This window comes from Coffea eugenioides, chromosome 5 (genome assembly GCF_003713205.1).
Source record: "Coffea eugenioides isolate CCC68of chromosome 5, Ceug_1.0, whole genome shotgun sequence".
Classification (NCBI taxonomy): Eukaryota; Viridiplantae; Streptophyta; class Magnoliopsida; order Gentianales; family Rubiaceae; genus Coffea; species Coffea eugenioides.
Window position 1 is genome coordinate 52086706 of NC_040039.1, and position 21528 is coordinate 52108233.

The following is a 21528-nucleotide window of genomic DNA, read 5'->3' on the forward strand; positions in this document are numbered from 1 at the left end:
AAAAGAAATGATTTCATAAAGAAAAAAAATGACCATCTCAATCTCATAGCATGTTTTTTATTTTTTTTCACAATAAAATGGTAGGATTTCTTTCTCTCCTTTTACAACATAGGTAGAAATTAGTGAACAATTTGAAAGGAAGTTGGACTAAAAGAAGTTAGGAATAGAAAATGGTTGAAATCGAATACGTATCATCCTAGGTTTGTTTGTGTTGACTATATATATAAATATAGATCCTTACTTATTTTTTGAGAGTAAAACAAAGATAAAATAATTTTAGCACCAAAGGCAAGTCTCATGCTTTATATATAGGAAATGGTAAAAAAAAAAAAAAAGTGATAGAAAGATATCGGCGTAAATAAAAACTCGATTGAAGAAAAACAAAAACCTAATGGGGAATTAACTACTGGAGTCGGACCTGGATCCTGGAGCGTAGTGCGCAAGGATGTGGGTTCGGGTCGAATGATGCATGTTATTGTAGTAGCAGACTAGTAGTAATAAATGGTACTAAACCATAGGCCATAGGGGATATAGCAGTAGCAGCAGAGCAGGCAATAGAACCGCGAAACCCTTGTCCCCTCCCGTAATCTGAATTTACCTCAGCTCCCCCACCACCAAACCCCCCCTCCTTTTCTGTCTGGGAGAAAACTGATTTGAGTAGCAGTAGCAAAATAGAGAAGTACTTAGGAGCAGAGGAGGAGGTGTTACTAAAATACTACAGTAATAAACAAAGAGTAGTTGTGATGAGCAGCTGGAAGAGTTTGCTACTGCGTATTGGAGAGAAATGCCCAGAGTATGGCGGAAACGCAGATTTCAAAGACCACATTGTTAGTTTCCTTTCATTTAGCTCATTCTTCTCCCTAAATTAAAACCCTAACCTAACCCTAGCCCTTTTCTTCTGATTTTACCACTACAAACTTAAAATCGCTTGATTTCTTTCTTTCTTCTATACGATATTTGAATTTCCTTGGCTTTTTTTTTTTGTTACTAGTTGTGGAACCTGACTAATTATCATCTTAATTGTTTTTTGAATTATCCAGGAGTCATGTTTTGGCATTGTTCGTCGAGAACTAGATCCCTCTGCTGATGATATTTTGCTGGTTAGCCCCCCCCCCCTTCTTTTCTTGTACTTGCAGCTTTTCTATTCAATTATTGCCGTAATTTTTTTCTTTTTCCTATTTAAATTAATGCGTCTCCTCTCCTCACAAAACTATGCTTTGCTCCCATACATAACAATTCTTTTAGTCACAACTATGCTTTTCTGTGGATTCTGCAGCAGTATGAAGTTCAGCTGACACAGTTTCAAACAATAACAATGGCTTGGGGGTTGTATAGATGAGATGTTGTAATGATAGTGGTGAATGTAAAAAATGTTGTCCTGGGTCCTATTAGACCTGCTCTAACTGCCTTCATCGCTAATACACTCCTTGACAACAAGAAAAAAGGGTCACAGGAGTTCCTCAATGATTTCTCTTGTATAATGTGCTTCGACTTAGGTGTATGCTGTGTCCATCAAGTATATTACTCTTTGGTGTGAATTTTTGTTATGAACTCATTTTTGGACTAGGAATTTGCTTGGAAGATGATATGGTGTGGCATTCTTAATGCTCGTTTGCTTTTAGTCTCCTTCATCTAATATTTTACTCTTCATGTCCTGCAGTTTCTACTTGAATGTTCTGAACAATTGCCTCACAAGATTCCTCTGTATGGAACGCTGGTATGTTTTATTCTACTCCTGCGTAGTGTTTCTTATTTGAGAGTTTGTTTTCTGTGTAATTTTGATGGTTGAGAGGCCTCTAATGCTTTTATGAGCATTTGCATGGCAATGTACTATAGACAAGCAGATGGACGGAATTGAAGAATGGCTTTTTCAATTTTAAGGTGTTGAAGATATTGAATTGTACTTTTGACTGGTTGATCCTAATTTAAAGAGAAAAAAATTGAAGATAAGTGTGTCTAGTGAGGGAAGGATTGGAGGAGATGTTGTTGAAGAAGAAGGACTTGAAATTTGCAAGGGACCCAAATTGCCAATTGATAGGAAGGTAGCTGAAGTGAAGTAGAAGAGGAAAGCTACCAGGGTCCTTCTTAAATCATTCTTCAATCCTCTCAACGGAGCAAAATATCTATGTATGAAATAGAGGATTTTTTTTTTTGGCCGTTCTGATGGGAAGAAAAAAGGCTCATTTCTCAAGTCCCCTTTTCCATCTCCATTCCCAGAATTTTGGAAATTAAAAGGCATTTTTTCTTGAGCTTGTTGAAATCGCTTCTCAGGCACAGACAATGGAGCAAGATTTGAAATATTGTTGTACCTTGAACTTCTTGACTCTTGTCGTACATTTAGATTGAAAATTGCCTATGTTATTAATGCTCTTAGCTTCTATGTTGTTTATGATAGCTTTTCTCTGATGCATTATACTATGTATTCAGTGTGGACAAAAAGGCTTTTGGCTACTCTGATTTGATGTCCTTTCTCCCTTTGCAGGTTGGCCTATTGAATTTGGAAAATGAGGAATTTGTCAAGAAGGTACTAGAAAAAATTCAGACCAATTTGCAGGTAAAATAATTCTCATTCATTCAGCCTTTCTTGTTCACTTTCTGTGTTCCTTAAGTTTCTTGCTCTTGGAGGAGCTTCAGCTTGTTGGGCCATTCAGTTGTCATGATTTCATGCTTTTAGAAATAAAACATCATTTAAACTGTAATTACTAGTCATGTTTTCTGGTTTACATCTCTATCTCTCTCTATCTGTAGAAAGAAATTATAATCTTGTGAATCTATTTATCTTATGTCTGTTTCTTGCCTTCCATTACAGGATGCTTTGGATTCTGGGAATTGCAATAGGATCCGCATATTAATGCGCTTTTTAACTGTTTTGGTAGGTGTCATGCAATGCTTGATACTTCTTCTTTCGAACTGTTCCAAAGTTTTAACATATTTCTCCTACTTATATTGGGACTTTATGTTAGAAATTATGCGCGTGACCTTTCATTCATTTTCTTGTCTCATTTATCTGTAATGAGAACATGGTAGTGTGCTCACTTTTGAAGGAAAAGTAGTCTACTTGGGTATGAATGAGAGACCTATTGTGCATTTACATAAGTTTGTTTTACTGGGACCAAATGAACTTGGAGGTTGTGAATAGTGTGAGGGATAAAATAGGCTATGAAAAGCTTTTGGAAATACAGTTCAGTTCTGTTTCTCTTGCACAAGGGACTACTGAATCATTTTTTTTTTTTGGCTCTTCTATTTAAAGTTTTGGGCCCTTTGACATCTTAATTGATGTTTTGAGTGCTCATATTGGGAACCAGTTTTTCATTTCTTTTTGTGTATTATGCCTTCTCATTATCTTATCTGCTTACTAGTAATAATCATAATTAGAGACTTCATAATTAGAGACTTCATTCTTTTTCCTTAGACAGGTCATGTGGTATTCACCTTTATAAGTTGAAATCTTATGATTTTTTTTTGTGCTACAGATGTGCAGCAAAGTTCTTCAACCTAGTTCTTTAGTTATTGTATTTGAAACCTTGTTATCATCAGCTGCATTAACCGTTGATGAGGATAAAGGAAATCCATCTTGGCAAGCACGTGCTGACTTTTATATCACGTGCATTCTATCATGTCTTCCATGGGGAGGAGCTGAACTTGTTGAGGTAAATTTCACTGAAGTTCCTCATGCATTGTTGGCTATGTTGGCTATTCTCTTTTGAAAAGGATCAAATTCTAATTGCACACTTTCTGAAGTCCACGTCCCTTTGTTCCATCATCATTCATTTATTACTGATACAATTGCTACTGAAATGCAAGTTTTGGCACTTGAAAGAAATTGAAATTATTTTGCATTGGCGAGAGAAAAACTTTTGGAATTTTCCTTTGAGAAATACGGAAAAGGTGAAATTTATTTGTTAAGGACCTTATCCAATATGTTCCATTTCTATCCAGATATTTGGTAATGTGCAAGAGAGTACAATCATGTCTCTTGAAATAGCTATTTCTAGACTAAAAAGTAGTTGGATCTTCATGTACTGGATTTGCCTTTGTTTTGTATATCTTCTGATAATGTCAGAACCCGTTTGAATGGTCAATAACTGGTGGGCTTTTTAAATACTTAGTTTTGTTCTAAACTTCCAGAACCAAACTCGTTTCTGGTGGTCTGCGAGCTTTGCACTTGTTTTAGAGATCGGTCCTATAATCATTTGAACTTTGATATGTTGGATTTTACTTGCATTATACAAGTTTAGTTGTAAGAATGGTGAACTAGCTGAATTTCAGTTTCTCTGTCTTCCTTTTGACTTCGCATGTGTAAGATTTGAATTGAAGGTTTATGTGTTTTTGGTTGATTTGTGCAGCAAGTACCGGAGGAGATTGATAGAGTTATGGTTGGCATAGAATCCTACTTTAGCATTAGAAGACATGTTTCAAATGCTGGTTTGTCTGTTTTTGAGGATACTAATGAGAACAATAAGCTTCTTGATGAAAAGGTGCATTTCCTTGCAACCTGTTCTTTTCCATTGGTTGAAACTTTTCTTTTGTGCAGTAAGTCAGAATTTTCACTAACATGTGAGTGTGAGAAAGACTACCAAGGTAATAACAACTTAAAATCTAGTAAATTATAAGCAGAAAAATATTGACGTCCTGTGCTTTATAAATTCTATCGTGAAGATGTGAACAACTCTAATATAAGATGTGGTTTCTCTTAAAATGAGACTTTTTAACAAAAGGAATGGGTTTTAAAAATCTCATTGTAAAATGAGATTTTTTAACAAAAGGGAGCTGTTAGCTGGCATGGGTTTAAAGTTATACCTTGATTTGTCAATTGGACAGTATTTCCATCTTTTTATATGTTAGATTAGAATTTGGCTTTTCTGAGTCTTTTCAGCTGAGTTAAAGTGAGAACATTTAAGCTATATGCTCAAATTGTTGGATTGGATCCCTCTCTCACAATTCATTGATACTTATCTATTGTTCAGTTCCGGCAACTTATAGTATTTGAAATACCTTATGTTCTGTGATTTAATGTTTCAAGCTATTAGTGCAGAAAGGAGGAGTGTGAGAGCTTACCAGGTCTTTTGTTTAGACACATGGGTAGCATGTTGTACATTTTTGTGACCGTGATGATTGATGAGAATTTCAGATGGCTCATTGTTTGTATGTTGAGCACTCGTCTATAGCTTGAAATTGCTGGCTGGATATGAAATTAAGTACCATACCTTAAAGTGGAGTTTTTGTGCAAGTTATTATGATGAGCAAGCACAAGATATTTGTACTCAAAATGTTGGACAGATAAAAAGTAAATTATGGATTGAAATGTTTACTCTTTTGTTTCTTAATTTTGTGAATTTGCTATTGAACAGGAAAGAAACTATCCTTTAGTTGTCTTCTAAATTGCTTGTAAGGTGTGCAAAATGGTGAATATGTTTTTTTTTTTTTTGGAATTTGGTTATTGCCACAGGGACCACTTTTTCTACTATTAACTTTCTAGTTTTTCACTGATAGGATTTCTTGGAGGATTTATGGGTTCGCATTCAAGATTTATCCAGTGCTGGGTGGAAACTTGAGAGTGGTATTATTGTTAATTTGTCCTTATTATTCCAATTATGGTATTCTGTTGCTTGCAAAATACTTTATTATGTGTCACAATGTGAGCAACCTGTTAACATTTCCACCCCTACTGAGAGGAGAAAATGAAAAAACATGGCCCAAAATGGTAATAATTTGATGTCAGAAATCGTACATGATTGAATGGCCTTCTTTGTGATTCTGGGTCTGTGAAACTCAATAAGATTGAGTTTCTCTGTTAGTTTAAGCTGAATCATTGTACCTGAAAATCTGTTTCTTGCTACCTTTATATATGGTGGCAGTCAAATAACATTGTTAAAAGTTGTTTTCTGTAGAACCATAGTTCGATGGTGTGATATGTCTTATTTGGTCTTCATCCCATTTTTAATTAAGTTAAGCAAGTATAATCGGATTCAGTAAAAGAAGCATAGGTGGTAAATTGCATTTATTTTAGCTTGTTTATATTGTAATTTGTTATATGAAAAAGTTGATTGACCAAAATGCGGAAACTCACAGTAATGTAGACACAGTTGATGAAAATTGGTGTGAAATTTTTTTTTAAATTTAAACCCTTTCATTAGGCCCTTATATGGGTGAATTTTTCTCCTGAAGCACTTGTACTTTGCTTGGTAGCTAGACTCTTGCAATCAGATCAAATTTAGTGCTTGATTATTCTTTTATGGTCCAGGTTCTGATTCTACTTTCATTTGCAGTTCCCAGACCCCACCTTTGTTTTGAACCTCAGCTGGTTGCTGGAAAGTCTCATGATTTTGGTCCAATCACCTGTCCTGAACAACCAAATCCTTCTGCAGCAACCTTCGGGATTTCCTGTGGTAGACAAAGGAATGTAGCTGAGTTGAAATACCCTCAGAGAATACAAAGGCTTAATATATTTTCTGCTAGTAAAGCTGAGGTAACTTAGTTGCAGTGCTGTCCATTGCTGTGCTCTTTGCTGTGTACGTGTCAGTGCATTATAAGAGCCACTAACTTTATGTTGATATTTATACCATATACTCTGTTGTAATTGGTTAATGTATTTCTTGCTAGTAAAGTTGGGTACTTTTACATGCAATAGCATTCTTTTGTCACCAGCATACTGCTTCTTTGTGCTTTTTGGCACATTTTCCCTCCTTTGGTGGGCTACCTGTTGTGTTTTGTAGAAATGGCACTTCGTCTGGTTACTATTTTTTGTTTATTTTTTTTAAACTATTGATTCACAGTAGTTGCTTATGTTCTCTTTTCATTCTTTATGGAGGACAGGATCTACGACCTATAGACCGCTTTGTGGTGGAGGAATACTTGTTGGATGTACTATTGTTCTTAAATGGCTGGTTCGTATCTGAAGTTTATGTTTTAATTTTGCTTGCTTATTTCTATTTTGTTTTACTCTTGCATCTTCTTCATGGATAACCTGGAAAAAGTGTACTCCTATTATTTTGAATAAAGTTGGACAGTGTCGAGTTTGTGTTGCTTGCATTATAAGCTCTGGATGTGTTCCACATGGCTGTTAACATTTAATTGATATATCTTCTTTTTGAAGTATGAGAAGAAAAGTATGTCCAATTACTTGCATATATGCATGATAAGGTCCAAATTGTGGGATCCAGTTTTCTTGGAGAGATAGTGCATTAACAAACGGATTTTCAGGTTGCCTCTGAGGCAGAATATCTTATAAATTGAGACCTAGCTCACAATCAGAAATATCTGCGATTGCCTTTGCTTAAACTATTTATGGTTTTATCTCGTTAATCTCAAATTCTTTTCCTTGTTTTTGTGGAAATACATTGTTTATGGTGAGTTACTTACAAGAGAGAAGGGAAATAGGAACTGAAATTGACCCTACTTGAAAGTTTAGTTGCTATCTTAACTAGTTGTTGCCAGTTCTTGGCTTGTTGTCATGATTTTGTTTAGGACTTCTTTGACATGGACGTCATGCCTTTTTGTGATCTGAACTTTCGTAATGTAGAGTATTTTAGTTTTGTTTTGCTTGGGATGCGATGGCATAATCCTGAACTAGGGTGCCTTTGTATCTATATGCCTGTTTTTTTTGTTATGAATTTCAATTGCATCTTCTTTTATGCCGTGGTTTGAGCATTTTACTGGTCTAGTGAAATTTATTTTTCTTGTTTCTTTTGTTTTTGGTTAATGCAAAGCTAGTCGAAAGGAATGTGCTGCTTACATGGCTGGGCTCCCTGTGCCTTTTCGATATGAATATCTTATGGCGGAAACAATATTTTCTCAGGTAATGCCAACAACATTACTTCCCTGAACTTCTCTGCAAAAACTATAGTTAAAAAGAAAAGTTTTAAAAAAATAAGGAAGGGGATTTCGTTGTTCTTACAACTAAAGTTTCCTTCTCTCTCCTTTGTGTCTGCTGTAAGAGTTCATAGTGATATTGTTGGATGTTTAGGCTTAGATATATGATGCTTATGGTTTCTGATTTTGTTCAAGTTGTCAGAGCGTGCAATCATTTTGTTTCTGCAAGAATACTTTTTGGTGATAAATATGGTGATTGCTATAGAAGTTATTGGATTCATTTTAATCCTTTTGATATATTTAGCATGTTATAAGCCCAAATATTGGAGAAGAGGACAGTAGCCTGTGATGAATATTATCTAAAATCTTGATGAAGACATGCCTAATCAAGATGAGTGAGCATGTGGATAAGATTATAGTTTATTGCAGATCTTGGAGAATTTGAATTAAGATTTAAGAAGAAAGGTAAAAGGAAACCAAGGTATTGCATAATTTCCTTTAAGACAGACACTAGTTTCATGAGATGGCATCTGCCCTACTTCATATATAATAGCTGGTGTACTGATGCTGAGTGGGATGAGACAAAAGTATATGGTTTAAACAATGATTTTGCTACGGAATTGTTTTAGGGTAAGTCTTGAAACTCTCACCTTGGCCAATTTTATGGATTAAGAAATCATGGGACTTTGCCATGCCTGATTTATGACAACTGGAAAGAGGGGGTGGACAAAACAACTCTGGTTGAGCTTTCGTAGGAAAATGTGATAAATCATATTCCAAAAAGTTCCAAGAGGACATTGCTAATGCACATTTCTCAAGTTATGTCCAACCAAGCTAGCTTCTGCATGCATCTTTATTTCTTTTCTGTTTAACTGGTGAAATTTTTGCTTGTCTACCTCTTATCTTTCCCTTTCTTCCATACGATTTGATTGTTTTTGCAGCTTCTGTTGTTGCCTGAGCCCCCTTTCAAGCCGATGTACTATACATTGGTTATTATTGACTTGTGTAAGGTATGTATTCCAATTTGAAACAGCCTTATGTTTGATCTTTGGCGCAGTTCTTCCTGTCATATAGCATCATCCTCCATTTCAACCTGTCATGGCAATATTTAATAATCTAAACTGAGATGTTCAAATTTTAGGCTCTTCCAGGGGCCTTTCCTGCAGTAATAGCCGGGGCAGTTCGTGCTCTTTTTGAGAGGATAGCTGATTTAGATATGGAATGTAGAACGCGTCTGATTCTTTGGTTCTCACACCATTTGTAAGTTGCTTTTATTGACATGTAGCTTGCCATGAAGATGTGTGAATATGCAAGAAACTATGGAATGGTCGATTCTTCTTCTTTTCATGCATTTCTGGATCCTTTCCTTTTGCAGAATTCATTTTTTCTTTTTTTTGGGAACTTTTGTTTTTTGACCCAAACTGGACTGTCTTGGTCTAACTACAATAGATAGGTCTTTCAATTGTTAGATGAAAATGTTAGAAGTAGATTTAATACAATTGTTGGAGGATTATGTTATGCTATGTTCTGATTGTTTGTAGGTTTGAATAAAAGGAAAGGTTGGTAAAGAGTAGGAGATATAGTTATTGACATTTTTTCACATAATCATTAACTGGAATTTGTGTTGGCTTTGATGCAATATGCATACACAAAAGAAAAGAATGTCCCCAAATGCATGTGAAATGTTAGTCCTACGCAGTAAATTGTTATTGCAAGTAATTTGGTAGTATTTAGGATTTTGGAACTAGTTGTCAGTTGCTTCCTGAATTAGAATATTCTGATTTAGATGAACGTGTAAGGTCTTGGCATGTTGAAGTGCCACTGATATCAGGTTGCTATTATTACTTGCTTTATCACCAGTGCCTTTTAAAGGTGGTTAGGTTTTTTTATTTGCAACCTGGAAGATTATGGGATATATGTGTGGAATAGCCATCTTTGCATACAGTTCTTACAGATTTCAAGTAATGAGGGAGTATCTTGTACTAGATTTGGGTTTTCCCTCGTATTGCAAATATTTCTGCAGGACTTTGCTAGTTTTATTGTGTTTTGATGACTTGTTAAGATTTCAATTCTCCTTTGTCTTCCTCCATTTATGGCTTTTCTGGATGCAGATCTAATTTCCAATTCATTTGGCCATGGGAAGAATGGGCTCATGTCCTGGACCTTCCAAAGTGGGCACCACAAAGAGTGTTCGTTCAGGAGGTTCTGGAAAGAGAAATCCGTTTGTCATATTGGGAAAAGATTAAGCAGGTATTAGCTCTGTTATGGGTAACTGCATATCCAATTTTGGTGATAATGCATTTTGTTGTGGAGTCTAAGGTAGGTGTGATTCTTCAGTTCTTTTTGTTGAAGTTCTTAATGAGTTTAGATGACCTATGTAGCTGGACTTAAAGTTCAGAGCAGCACTTCTATTTTTTTTTTTTTTTGGAAAGGGCATCATCTCTATTTGAAGATATCTTATGTTTTGCCTACAAGATAATAGTTAAATCATTAGCATTTCTACGTTCGACAAATATTTTCCTAAATGTTAAAGAGGCTCAAAATTATTATGTATGTTCAATATGTGGCTTACTTGATGAAACCTAAGCTTCCCAGGAAGGAGGGGCTTGTACGTGCTGCTTAACGTGACAGGCTTTGTTGATTGTTTTATGCTAACCTGGTGCTATACATTCTGCACTTTCCCTTTAATATAGACTGTAATTTCCAGGGAAGCTGCTGGGGTATATATAATTTGTCTCCCTGAAAACTGAATTTTTTGAAGTTGGGAAAGATAGAGATATTATTGAGGCGAAATTTGTTGAAAATGTGTTTTGGCTTCACTTAAGTTTTAGACATCTACAACTTGTATAACTTTGGTTTAATTATGAAAATGTAGAGCATTGAGAATGCCCCTGCTTTGGAGGAGTTGCTTCCACCAAAAGGTGGACCAAATTTTAAATACAGTGGAGAAGATGTTAGTGAGCGAACTGAAAAGGCACTTTCTTTGGAACTAAATAACTTGGTGAAAGGTAGACAAACATTCCGTGAAATCATCACTTGGGTTGAAGATAGTGTAATTCCAGTTCACGGTTCAGATTTTGCGCTCAGAGTGGTTATCCAAACCCTCCTTGACATAGGATCCAAAAGTTTTACGCATTTGATAACAGTTTTGGAGAGATATGGCCAAGTCATTGGAAAGATATGTCCTGATCAGGATAGACAAATCATGCTGATAGCTGAAGTGAGTTCTTATTGGAAGAACAGCAGCCAAATGACAGCTATAACCATTGACAGAATGATGGGATATCGCCTTTTATCTAATTTGGCTATAGTGAGATGGGTTTTCTCCTCATCAAATGTTGATCAGTTTCATATCTCTGATCGTCCATGGGAGGTATACTATTTTATCCTGTAGTAAGTACTGAATAGTCCCAATATGAATTTTGTTTTTGTTGAAAATGTATTGATGGGGATATTACAGTTTCTTCATATTGAAGTTAAGAATGTTTTCTCCATTGCTCTCTTCTATTCATTATCTTTTACTTTTTTACCTTTATGGGAAAGTTTCTCTAGAAGTTTTGCTGGAATGTATGAAAAAGATTTGCATGTAGGACTAACGAATATGTAATACTAGCTATTTTAGGAGAGCTATTTTATTATCTCAAGAGAAGTAAAAACGAAAAATAGTGTAAACAAACTTTGGCTGGGTTGTGAAGTTGAAAATTTTGAGCGGTAACAAGTGATTATGTAAAATATTCATGAGACTTGCTATATTTTTTTGGTTGCCGAAGTCGAGTTTTTTTCAGTTAGCCACTCTTCTATTGGCAACTTTTGTACTTGCAATATCTCTTGGTACATAAAGATTTTGTTTACATTATTGCATTGTGATCCCCTGATAAAGTGGATAAACTAATATTCATGCATATCATGTGCAAGCCCTGATGAAAAACTGTTTTCCTTCTATGTCAATGTATTTTTGCATATTTCTCCAATCCCCATTGAGGCAATCTCTACTCAAACAGTCAACAGTATCAAAGTCGACCGTTCATCCTTTCATCCTTTAATTATGCCATTCAGCTTTCGTCAAGAACAACTTTAATGAACTTGAAAAGTAGGTGTCAGCTCCCTGTTCACTATGGAAAAAAAGATTCTTTTTACCTAATTTCTGCCGTATGAATATGATGCTATCTTTCCGCCTTTAGTTGTCTGTAGTCTTCAATGAACTGTTTTTAGAGAGTTTGTTGGATGCTTCTTTTAGACTGAGGCCTTCAGAATTTTTGTTGACATTTGAATTTTTTTGTAGATTCTTAGAAATGCTGTCAGTAAGACGTACAATAGGATTACTGATCTAAGGAAAGAAATTTCATCTATACAAAGGAGTTTTTTATTGGCTGAAGAAGCTGCATCTAAAGCTAGAGCTGAGTTGGAGACAGCTGAGTCAAATCTTACTCTTATGGATGGTGAACCAGTCATCGGTGAAAACCCTGTGAGAATGAAGCGATTGAAATCGAATGCTGAAAGAGCAAAAGATGAGGAGATAAGTGTTCATGATTCTTTAGATGCCAAGGTGGCTCTTCTTGCCCGTGCCATTGAGGAAAATGAGGTACTGGAGAAGGACAAACTCTCATTATGTATTTTAGAGCATAGGATATTTCATGCTTAAAAGTTGTCAAATGAGAATACTGTTGGAATGCTTTCTTTTCCTAAGCAAAAAGCTTTTTTCAGTTTTTCCTTGGTTGAATTTAAAGTGAATTGTGCAGGCATTGTTCCTTTCATTGTACAAGAGCTTTTCTAATGTTCTAGCTGAACCCTTGTGTGAGGCATTCAAAGATGGAAATGTGAAGCCTGCCGACCAGGCAGATGAAATGGCCATTGACCTTGAAAGCTCGTCTGCTATGGAGTTGGACAAAGAGAATGGGAGACCTAAGAAAAGGTTCTTTTCTTTTCTTATTTAACTTGTAGTTGGAGATTGCCTCCATCTTCTTCTGACTTCTTTGACATTTTCAGTCATTCAAATGGGAGAAGGGCTGGTAACGGCTATAACCTGGATGAAAGGGAGCAATGGTGCTTGTCTACACTGGGTTACGTGAAGGCCATCACAAGGCAATATGCATCAGAGGTGATTTCTTGTCCCTCAGGTTGCTTTTTTGTTTCTTTCAGAGTTCAAGCATAAGCCAAAAACTAATGTTAACAATTTTATTTTGCGCTTCAACAATATGAAAAAAGAGGGCATTTTAAAATTTGGTGCAACTTTCATTTTGAAATCTATTTTTAGCACGAAAATTTAAGAAGTTGAGAAGAAAATATGTTGATCTTAACATGTTCTGGTTCTATCCCTCAATTACTCGATATGTTGTTTTAGAAAGGCGATACTAATTTTGGTTGTTTTTTGCTGATGTACTCGAAATCAATGTTGTCCAATATTCTGCTGTAACGGTTTGGTGGTTTACAGATATGGTCTTTCATTGAGAAGCTAGATGCTGATGTATTGACAGAAGATGTGCATCCTCTGTTCCGGAGAGCAATATATAGTGGGCTTCGTCGGCCTCTAGATGAGCTGTAAACTCGTCATTATATGGCTAATATAAGGTGTTCATGAGTGAGTTTGGTGTATCTTGAAGTTCAATTCCAAGAGTTACATTTCAAATGGAGTGGTACTGGACTAGTTTATGTGCCTGGAAATATGAACTTAGAGCCTAACCGAGGCAGTGATCACGGTGGTGCATCTCTCTTTAGCGTCTTTACCTGTGTAGCCTTTTCAGTGATAGTCGTGATTGCGTTTTCTGTGTAGCATCTCGACCTATGTAGTATTTATTTTCGGTTAAATTGCTGTTTGTTGGGTACATATTTGTCGCAATTTTGTGGTCATTCTATTGCTATCTCTTTCTGTTCCTTTCTTTTGGATAAGACGTTATTGGCTAAAGCCTGGCTTCGACGCAATCTGTTTTGTTTTTATTTTATTATTATTTCCTTTCCATCGTCTGCCGGATCACATTCAACCCGTGCTGCTCTTCTTTTTCTGGCTGGTTGGCGTTCAACCTTCTTCTCGTTGACCAGTATAGGTACTACAAGTTTATTAATCAAAACTGACGGGTAAACGTATTTAAATTCAAGGCAAATGATAAATGTGCACCATCGAGGTAGCCTGACGCGCCACTGCCTCAGCGTTCTTTGGGTGACAATAATAATGCTCTTTCATTGTCATTGGGCTCTAGTCTCTCATGTGACAATTCACGAGTGTCATCTGTGACAGTGTCCTCTCTAAAGAATCACGGAAATCTGCAATTTAAGGATCAAAAGGAAACTCTGGAATAGCCACAGCATGGTGCAGTGGTACAGCAAAAAGTAGACATTACAACAACGATAAATATTTATTGTTGTAGGCACTAAACTAATGACGTACAAAAACACGAGATTTTTTTTTCTTTATTGAAAATTGTATCCCGAACGCAATCTAATCCAGTCAAAGTCAAATTGGTCTATCTCTTTATCATGAATTGCTCTTTGCAGTCCATATTGTTTCCAATCGGTTCTAGTTCCATAATAATTTCTAATGAAACGCATCCGTCTATAATATGAACCAAAACCAAAAAAAAAAAAAAATTCTTGAAATAAGTGGAGTTCAAGGTATGATGGGAAACTCAAAACTTAGCAGCCTGGTTTTGATTTATATGGTTGGTTGGTAAGGTCATTTTGTAGAGTTGCTGTTGTATTTGATTTCTTGTTTCTTGATTAGGTAATGCACATCTTACAGATGTGTCACACTTTTTTGTATTATTCCTTCCATTCCATTATTATTGTTATGTTTTCACTTTATTGATGTTCCAAAATAAGAGCCATCATTTTAAATTTAACATATACTTTTCAATCTTAGCATCCGTGTACATAATAGAGCTATGCTGATCCATCAGTCCAGCTAGCATGCGATGTCTGTTTTCTGGCCGGGAACTCTCTTCACTGGCCATCTTAGCATCTCTTCCTACCTTATCATATTCCATCCATTCCTCTACCGCTTTTTTGGACACTTGGTGCCCCTCCTTCCTTCAGTGCTTGGTTAAAATACAACTCATTTCTTGCCTTCCAGATTTGCCAGAGGAAGTTAGCTGTGATTTCAACGTGTTTAATCCCATCATTCCTTGATCTAGCTTCCTGCATCTATTCCCACCATTTCCAAAAGTTCCTCTTATGAGCTTTGATGCCGTCCCATGAAATAGGAAAAGTTGCCCATGGCCACTCTCTTGCCCTGCACTAAAGCAAGGCATGTTCAATTGTTTCTTGTTCTTCCCCACAGCACTTGCATAGTAGATCCCCCTTGCCCGTCATTCTAAAGTTGTAGAGTTGCTTTTGTATTTGATTTCTTGTTTCTTGATTAGATATTGCACATCTTATCGATGTTTCACACTTTTTTTCACATTTGTCAAACTTTTTCCCAACCGCCCGAGACTCGATTGATTTACAAAAGAAGTAGTGCATTATTCCTTCTATTCTATTGTTATTATCATAGTTTCACTCTGTTAATGTCCCAAAATAAGAGCCACCATTTCATATTTAACATATGCTTTCCAATCTTACCATTTGAAAAAGCAACTTTTTAAAATTCTAATACGATTCTATCTAGAGAATATATTTAAATTCAAAATATATATGTAAATTTATCAATGCCACATTATTTAAATATAATAATTATTATGTCTTCCCAAAAAGTTGAATTTCCAAAAACTGATTCTAATATTGGGACGGAGGGGAGGGTGTATTATATTTAGCACTAGAATGCTGGTGGAGGTCGTTTTCGCCCAAGTTGGGTTGCTCGAAATATCCATCCTTCAACTTGATCCATCCCACAGATACGCGCGGGTAAGATACAAAACCAAATTTGTGTAGAGCTAAGAAGCCAGCCATCACACGCTAACAAAATAGCGGCAAGCAGGATGAGCATGTCATAGACAAAAAAAGCATATATAGGATAAATAAATAAATATATATATATATATATATATATATAGGATAGAAGAAGGTAGTTGACCACTGTGAAAAAAAGACGCAAGTGACTTATTATAGAAGACAGTACTTAACATGATCAAGAACGTAAGTCCAATGATAGCACTAAAAAGGTTACCTATGGCTATGGCCTTGCAGAATACACTAACCGGGACACTGTATCATATAATCGCATATGAAGCACCTATTGAAATTCAAAAATCGTAATAAACAATTTTGAAAAAAGGGAGCTAATTATATGTGTTGTTTCTCGTCGGTAACAGCAGAGTCCCCCCTAACCAATAAATGAAGCCAAAAACACGAAGAACTCATTATAGCGACGTAGGATTCCCAACCAGGAACAAACCTTTCCGTAAAAGTCAAAAGCAGAAATATTTTATCGGTGCTCCGTCAAAGATAAGAGCGTACCAAATTCTCTCTCCCGCCTCCCATCTGCAGATTGCAATTGCGCCTCCTTTTCTTCTTCTTCTTCTTGGGTTCGTCTTCTATATTTTCTCCTTTCTTGGTGCACATACTCAAATCATTCATAGCATAAATTCTTGAATTAAGAAAAAAAAATTTGTTATGGGATTCGAGAAAGATGAAGCAAGCTCATCCTCGTATGTCCTGAACGTTCCTAGGGAAGATACTCCCCTAGTCGCCACTAATGGCCATCATCTCTCTTCCCGGAGCAAGACTTTTGCTAATGTCTTCATAGCTATAGTGGGAGCAGGTGTCCTTGGCCTACCCTACACATTCAAGAGAACAGGGTGGGCGATGGGCATCCTTATGCTCTCATCGGTAGCCTTCCTCACCTACCACTGTATGATGCTCTTAGTCCACACGCGCAGAAAACTTGAATCCGGTCTTAAGTCTCCAAAGATCTCATCTTTTGGTGATCTTGGATTTGTTGTGTGTGGTCCTGTCGGCAGGTTTGCCGTCGATGCTATGATTGTTCTTTCTCAAGCTGGTTTCTGCGTAAGTTACTTGATATTTATAGCCAATACTTTAGCTTATATATTCAATTACGCTCCCACTAACCCAAACCCTAAGATCTTGGGAATTTTTGCGCCCAAGTCTGTGTACATATGGAGCTGTTTTCCGTTCCAACTGGGGTTGAACTCAATTCCCACGCTGACCCATCTGGCCCCCTTGAGCATATTTGCTGACTTAGTTGATATGGGCGCCATGGGGGTAGTGATGGTCGAAGATGTTATGATTTTTCTTAGAAACAGGCCTGCCTTGGAAGCCTTTGGCGGGTTCAATGTGTTCTTTTATGGGCTTGGGGTGGCAGTTTATGCTTTTGAAGGGATCGGAATGGTATTACCGCTGGAGTCAGAGACGAAGGAGAAGCAACAGTTTGGGAGAATCCTGGGTTGGGCAATGGCTTTCATCTCCTTAATGTTTGGAGGATTTGGGGTTTTGGGGTATTTTGCTTTCGGCGAAGAGACCAAAGATATAATCACGACCAATTTTGGGCAGGGACTATTGAGCTGCCTTGTTCAGTTGGGTTTGTGCATTAACCTATTCTTTACTTTCCCACTGATGATGAACCCTGTTTATGAGGTGGCGGAGAGGAGATTCTGTGAAGCCAGGTATTGCTTGTGGATGAGATGGGTTACGGTTTTGGGAGTGACGTTGGTGGCTCTCCTGGTGCCAAATTTTGCTGATTTCTTGTCTCTAGTTGGGAGCAGTGTGTGCATCGTTCTGGGTTTTGTTTTGCCGTCTTTGTTTCACTTGATCGTGCACAAAGAAGAATTGGGGTGGCGGGGTTTGGCTCTGGACGTGGCAATTGTAGCACTGGGTTCAGCATTTGCTATCTTCGGAACATGGACTTCCTTGATAGAGATTACGGCAGCCAAGGCTTGAGAAACAAAGCAAAGAATGGACCTGTATGCAGAACAATTTTTTATTTTTAAAATTTTACGACACTTATTTCTTGTGCTTTCCAGTCAATCAGTTTTTGGTAATGTTGCTGCGTGGACGAGTGTGTTAGGCACTTGTTTGTTACCATTTCAACCCAATCAGAAGAAAGTCTAACAGTCACCTGAGGGAAGTACTAGGTGCCTTCCAGAATCAAGGTGGCTGTGTCATAGAAGGGGCCTAATTTGGTGAATTTGGATTGAGCCAAATTTGGCGTTTCATCACAGATATGTAATGGAAAAAAAACTCGGTGAACATATAATACCAAAATAGATTGGTTGTTGAAACATGGGTCTAGGACCTGTCTTTTGGTGATGCAAATTGGAAACAAAAAGATTATGATGCGTGTTTGTTAATAATAATATGAGCAAGCAAATGTTCATTTGTGCCAAATAATACATAGTGCTACAAAAGCTGCATTATATTGGTTGTTTTTACGCAAGCAACATTAAATTAAATCTTTCCCACAACGCAATGCAACACACACTTTTAGAAACTAATAATTGCACTTCGACATTTCAAGACTCGAACATCCCAAAGTGAAAAAATAAATAAAACCATTCCATCAAAGAGCATGAAAAATTTTATAGTAGTACAATCTAACATCCCACTCCATCCACCGTTACTAAATTGCTATGGAAATGGTACTATAGGTAGTACTGTACTTAATTTGAGCCCAACAGTAAAATTCTTAAACACACCCCCAAAAAAAAATAATAATAATAGTCCTAGCAGTCGAAGAAACACAACAAAGGAAAGAGGGAGAGAGAGCGTTAACAAAACAAAAAAAAAAAAGGTAACAATGAAGCAGCAAGTAGCAGCAGCAACAAAAAAGAACCAGAAAAAAAAAATCTAATCAAGCTCCTTCTGGACTTTAATCCCCATGGAATTAGCGGTTCCGATGATAGACTTACAAATGGACTCCAGAGGCATATACTGGCAATAGGGGTCCTGCTGCTTCACCTTGGCAATCTCGTACACGTGCTTCAAGGTCAAGGAGGAAGCCATCACGTGACCAGGGCGCCCGCTCCCCTTCTCCAACCCTGCCGCCTTCTTCAGGTACCACGTGACCGACGGTGACCTGACGGTAAACTCGAAGGTGTTGTCCTTGAAGGCCGTGATGACGACGGCCATGGGGGTGTCGGGCTTGTACTTTTGGGTCCTGGCATTGAAATCCTTGCAAAAGGCCATCAGATTGAGCCTGTATTGACCCAGCGCTGGCCCCACAGGAGGTGCCGGCCGAGCTCCCCCGGCTGGAACTGTTAAGCGGATCGTCGCCGCCACCGGCCGACGGGTTAGGATCTCCTTCAATGTTGACATTTTTTATGAGGAATTTCCAGATGCACCAGTACCAGTCTTTGAAAACAAGAATTCACAAAGTAAATTAGGTCCCTGGTTTCATAAAATACATACAGTTTTCACCTTCTACAAGATCAACATATAGCTATATTCCAAGAAGACATACCATCTGACAAGTTTGTCTATTTATCAACTACTCGCATAAATATGGAAGTAGAAGTACAACTACTGTTAATCCAAGACAACAAGAACAAAATCTAGCTTGATTGATGAGTTATAGGTTTCTTCCCATCCCAAGATACAAATGACTCCACAACGTTATGACACATCACACAAATAAGTTTCAATATACCATATTGATAATAAAGTATAAAAGCGTATATGTCACACTTTAGCAAAGAAAAAATTTAATGTAACATTTGGAGATGAATAATCATGCACCATAAAGTCTGATTCGACCAAGCGTTGAGGCTCTTCACAACCAGTTTATATGCAATTCAAAGAGACAGACAAGTTATATATGAAACATGCTAAGATGTAACCAGATAGAAAAGCCAAAAGAAAAATTGTAATATCCAGAATCTTGTGCAACCCACTTTCTCCTTGCTGGTGATTCTGCCAATAGTTCTGGTTTCTCCCTTTCCTCTGCAAGTTAACAGGCGAGTTTAGCTGACAAAAGGGAATATGCATTAAGCATCCTATGTATATTCTAAAATTATGACTAATAACTAAGAAAAGTAAAAACAAAACTCATTTTGATCATGCAAGAGAGAAAGAGTGTGTGCGCTGAATCAAAACACGTTCAGAAAGGCAATCTGAAGTCGAGTTAGACAAAAAAAAATCTGTCTTCGTATATCACATAACAATAATTTTACTCAAAAGACAGGTTAGACAAGTCTCTGTTCTATGGACTTGAAAAGCAATAATTTTACTCCAAAGCCACAACGCTTAGTTTCCTTTTACATCACAATTTTCTTCCTATATTGACTAATCCCAATTCAGCAATTTTCTTCCTATATTGACTTATTTTAGCAATTTGCAGCACTTACCTGTAGTTCGGGTTCAAATCCCTAATGCAAAAACAAATAAATGGATGAAATAAGGAAACTGGTAGAACACTAGTCTAAACTCAGTGACATTCAAAAGAGCAATGGCAAAGAATCCTGGTAAGGAAAGAGGTATAAGCAGAAAATAAAAACTCCAAGCAGTACACATAGGAACAAAGCCATTGTATAGAAAACATAACTCCCATCCTACAACCAATGCAACCAAGAGCACATACAGGCATTCAAGGGCAATCACCTGTAATCTAATAGGTTTTACACCAAGTGGTACAAGCTGCTTTCTTTGCCGGAATTAGCCAAAAGACATATATCCAATACACATTTTTATCTCACATACATCACATCACAAAAAGTGCTACAGTAATTATTTCAAATAATCTCCTATCCAAACACACATAATGATTTCCAAATTTTTAATGCAAATAAGAAAAGACAAAATCTACGTCAAACTATTCAATAATGACCTTCATTCTTCATATTCTTGGATATCAGTAATAATCCATATAACACATGAATAATATATACCCCAAAACAGAACGAAAAATCTCAATAATCACATAACTCAACTCAATAATCCAGGATAAAAGTAGCGCATGACAGAATTTTCAGTGTTTAGAATTTTATTAGAATTATTGTTAAATAAAATTCCACAAAATAGTAGCTTTACTCCAGAATCTTTAAACAGAAATTACCCAAAATTCTAAAATGAAATTAAGTAATAAAAAAGGATTAAAAAAATAGTTCACTCACGAATTCCGCCAGCCAATGAATTCTTGCAACTACTGCCTGAGACAATGGCAACACTATCAAATGAGTATAACACATCTCATTCCTAGGGCTTGATTTGATTTACGAAAAAAAGGACAAAAATTAAAATTCTGGAATTCGTAAGGAAACATACAGGAGAGGGAGAGACAGTTTACCGTCTATAGTAAGACAAATTTGAATTTCCAGACATTGAGTACTCCTCTCCTTGGAAAACGTCACATACGGACAGGCTTACGTAATCGATGTACCAAAGCTTTTTTTTCTCACGACTCACGAGTTTAGGAGAAAGACAAAAATGGTGAACCAAAAATAACAGATGTTGGTCCACTCCAGCTCCAACAACAGTAATGGAGGCCTCGCAATTTGTTCGTCTAGAAGATATCCAAAACAACGCCTATTCCTTGCCCCAAAATCACGCATCCTAGATTGACTATGACCCAGAGTTCCAGAGGCCCATCATATAGGTCGGCCCATTGAAAAGTCAGATTGGGCATTGAGAAAATTTCCATTCAAATCTGCAATATTTTAAGTGAGTTTTGAAATTTGAAGCGTGGCATACGTGTGTTTAATTGAGTTGAAAAATTTATATCCTAGCCAACTTCATTTGATGTTATGGTCATTTTTTTTTTTTATAGATTTACTTTGTGGAATCAGATTGTACTGCCAAGCAAAACAGATATGAGGAGGAGGATTTCCAATGCATTTT

General features: G+C 36.8%; 3 protein-coding genes across 6 annotated transcripts; 2 read left to right on the plus strand and 1 right to left on the minus strand.

Annotated features, from left to right (window-relative positions):
* The first annotated feature begins 548 nt into the window (after positions 1-548).
* On the plus strand, positions 549-13731 carry LOC113770540 (nuclear cap-binding protein subunit 1). Its single transcript, XM_027315022.1, has 19 exons — positions 549-827; positions 1041-1100; positions 1661-1717; positions 2483-2554; positions 2810-2872; positions 3474-3650; positions 4347-4478; positions 5494-5560; positions 6270-6469; positions 6817-6887; positions 7714-7798; positions 8754-8822; positions 8954-9072; positions 9924-10062; positions 10688-11185; positions 12095-12394; positions 12552-12724; positions 12799-12910; positions 13244-13731. The coding sequence occupies exons 1-19, from the start codon at positions 744-746 to the stop codon at positions 13352-13354; spliced, it is 2589 nt and encodes an 862-aa protein (XP_027170823.1). The 5' UTR covers positions 549-743; the 3' UTR covers positions 13355-13731.
* Positions 13732-16042: 2311 nt separating this feature from the next.
* Positions 16043-17978, plus strand: LOC113772194 (amino acid transporter AVT3B-like). Its single transcript, XM_027316779.1, has one exon. It carries the CDS (start codon positions 16354-16356, stop codon positions 17635-17637), a length of 1284 nt encoding a protein of 427 aa, XP_027172580.1. The 5' UTR covers positions 16043-16353; the 3' UTR covers positions 17638-17978.
* Positions 17979-18231: 253 nt separating this feature from the next.
* On the minus strand, positions 18232-21139 carry LOC113770670 (54S ribosomal protein L19, mitochondrial-like). Of its 4 annotated transcripts, none has more exons than XM_027315202.1 (4): positions 20978-21139; positions 20805-20840; positions 19587-19635; positions 18232-19047 (listed from the first exon to the last, which is right to left on the minus strand). In XM_027315202.1, exon 4 carries the CDS (start codon positions 19009-19011, stop codon positions 18544-18546), a length of 468 nt encoding a protein of 155 aa, XP_027171003.1. In that variant the 5' UTR covers positions 19012-19047; positions 19587-19635; positions 20805-20840; positions 20978-21139; the 3' UTR covers positions 18232-18543. The 4 variants fall into 4 exon arrangements, with proteins under 4 accessions (XP_027171003.1, XP_027171005.1, XP_027171002.1 ...); XM_027315204.1 differs by having other exon boundaries at positions 18232-19083; XM_027315201.1 differs by having other exon boundaries at positions 19587-19659.
* Between the last annotated feature and the right edge of the window lie 389 nt (positions 21140-21528).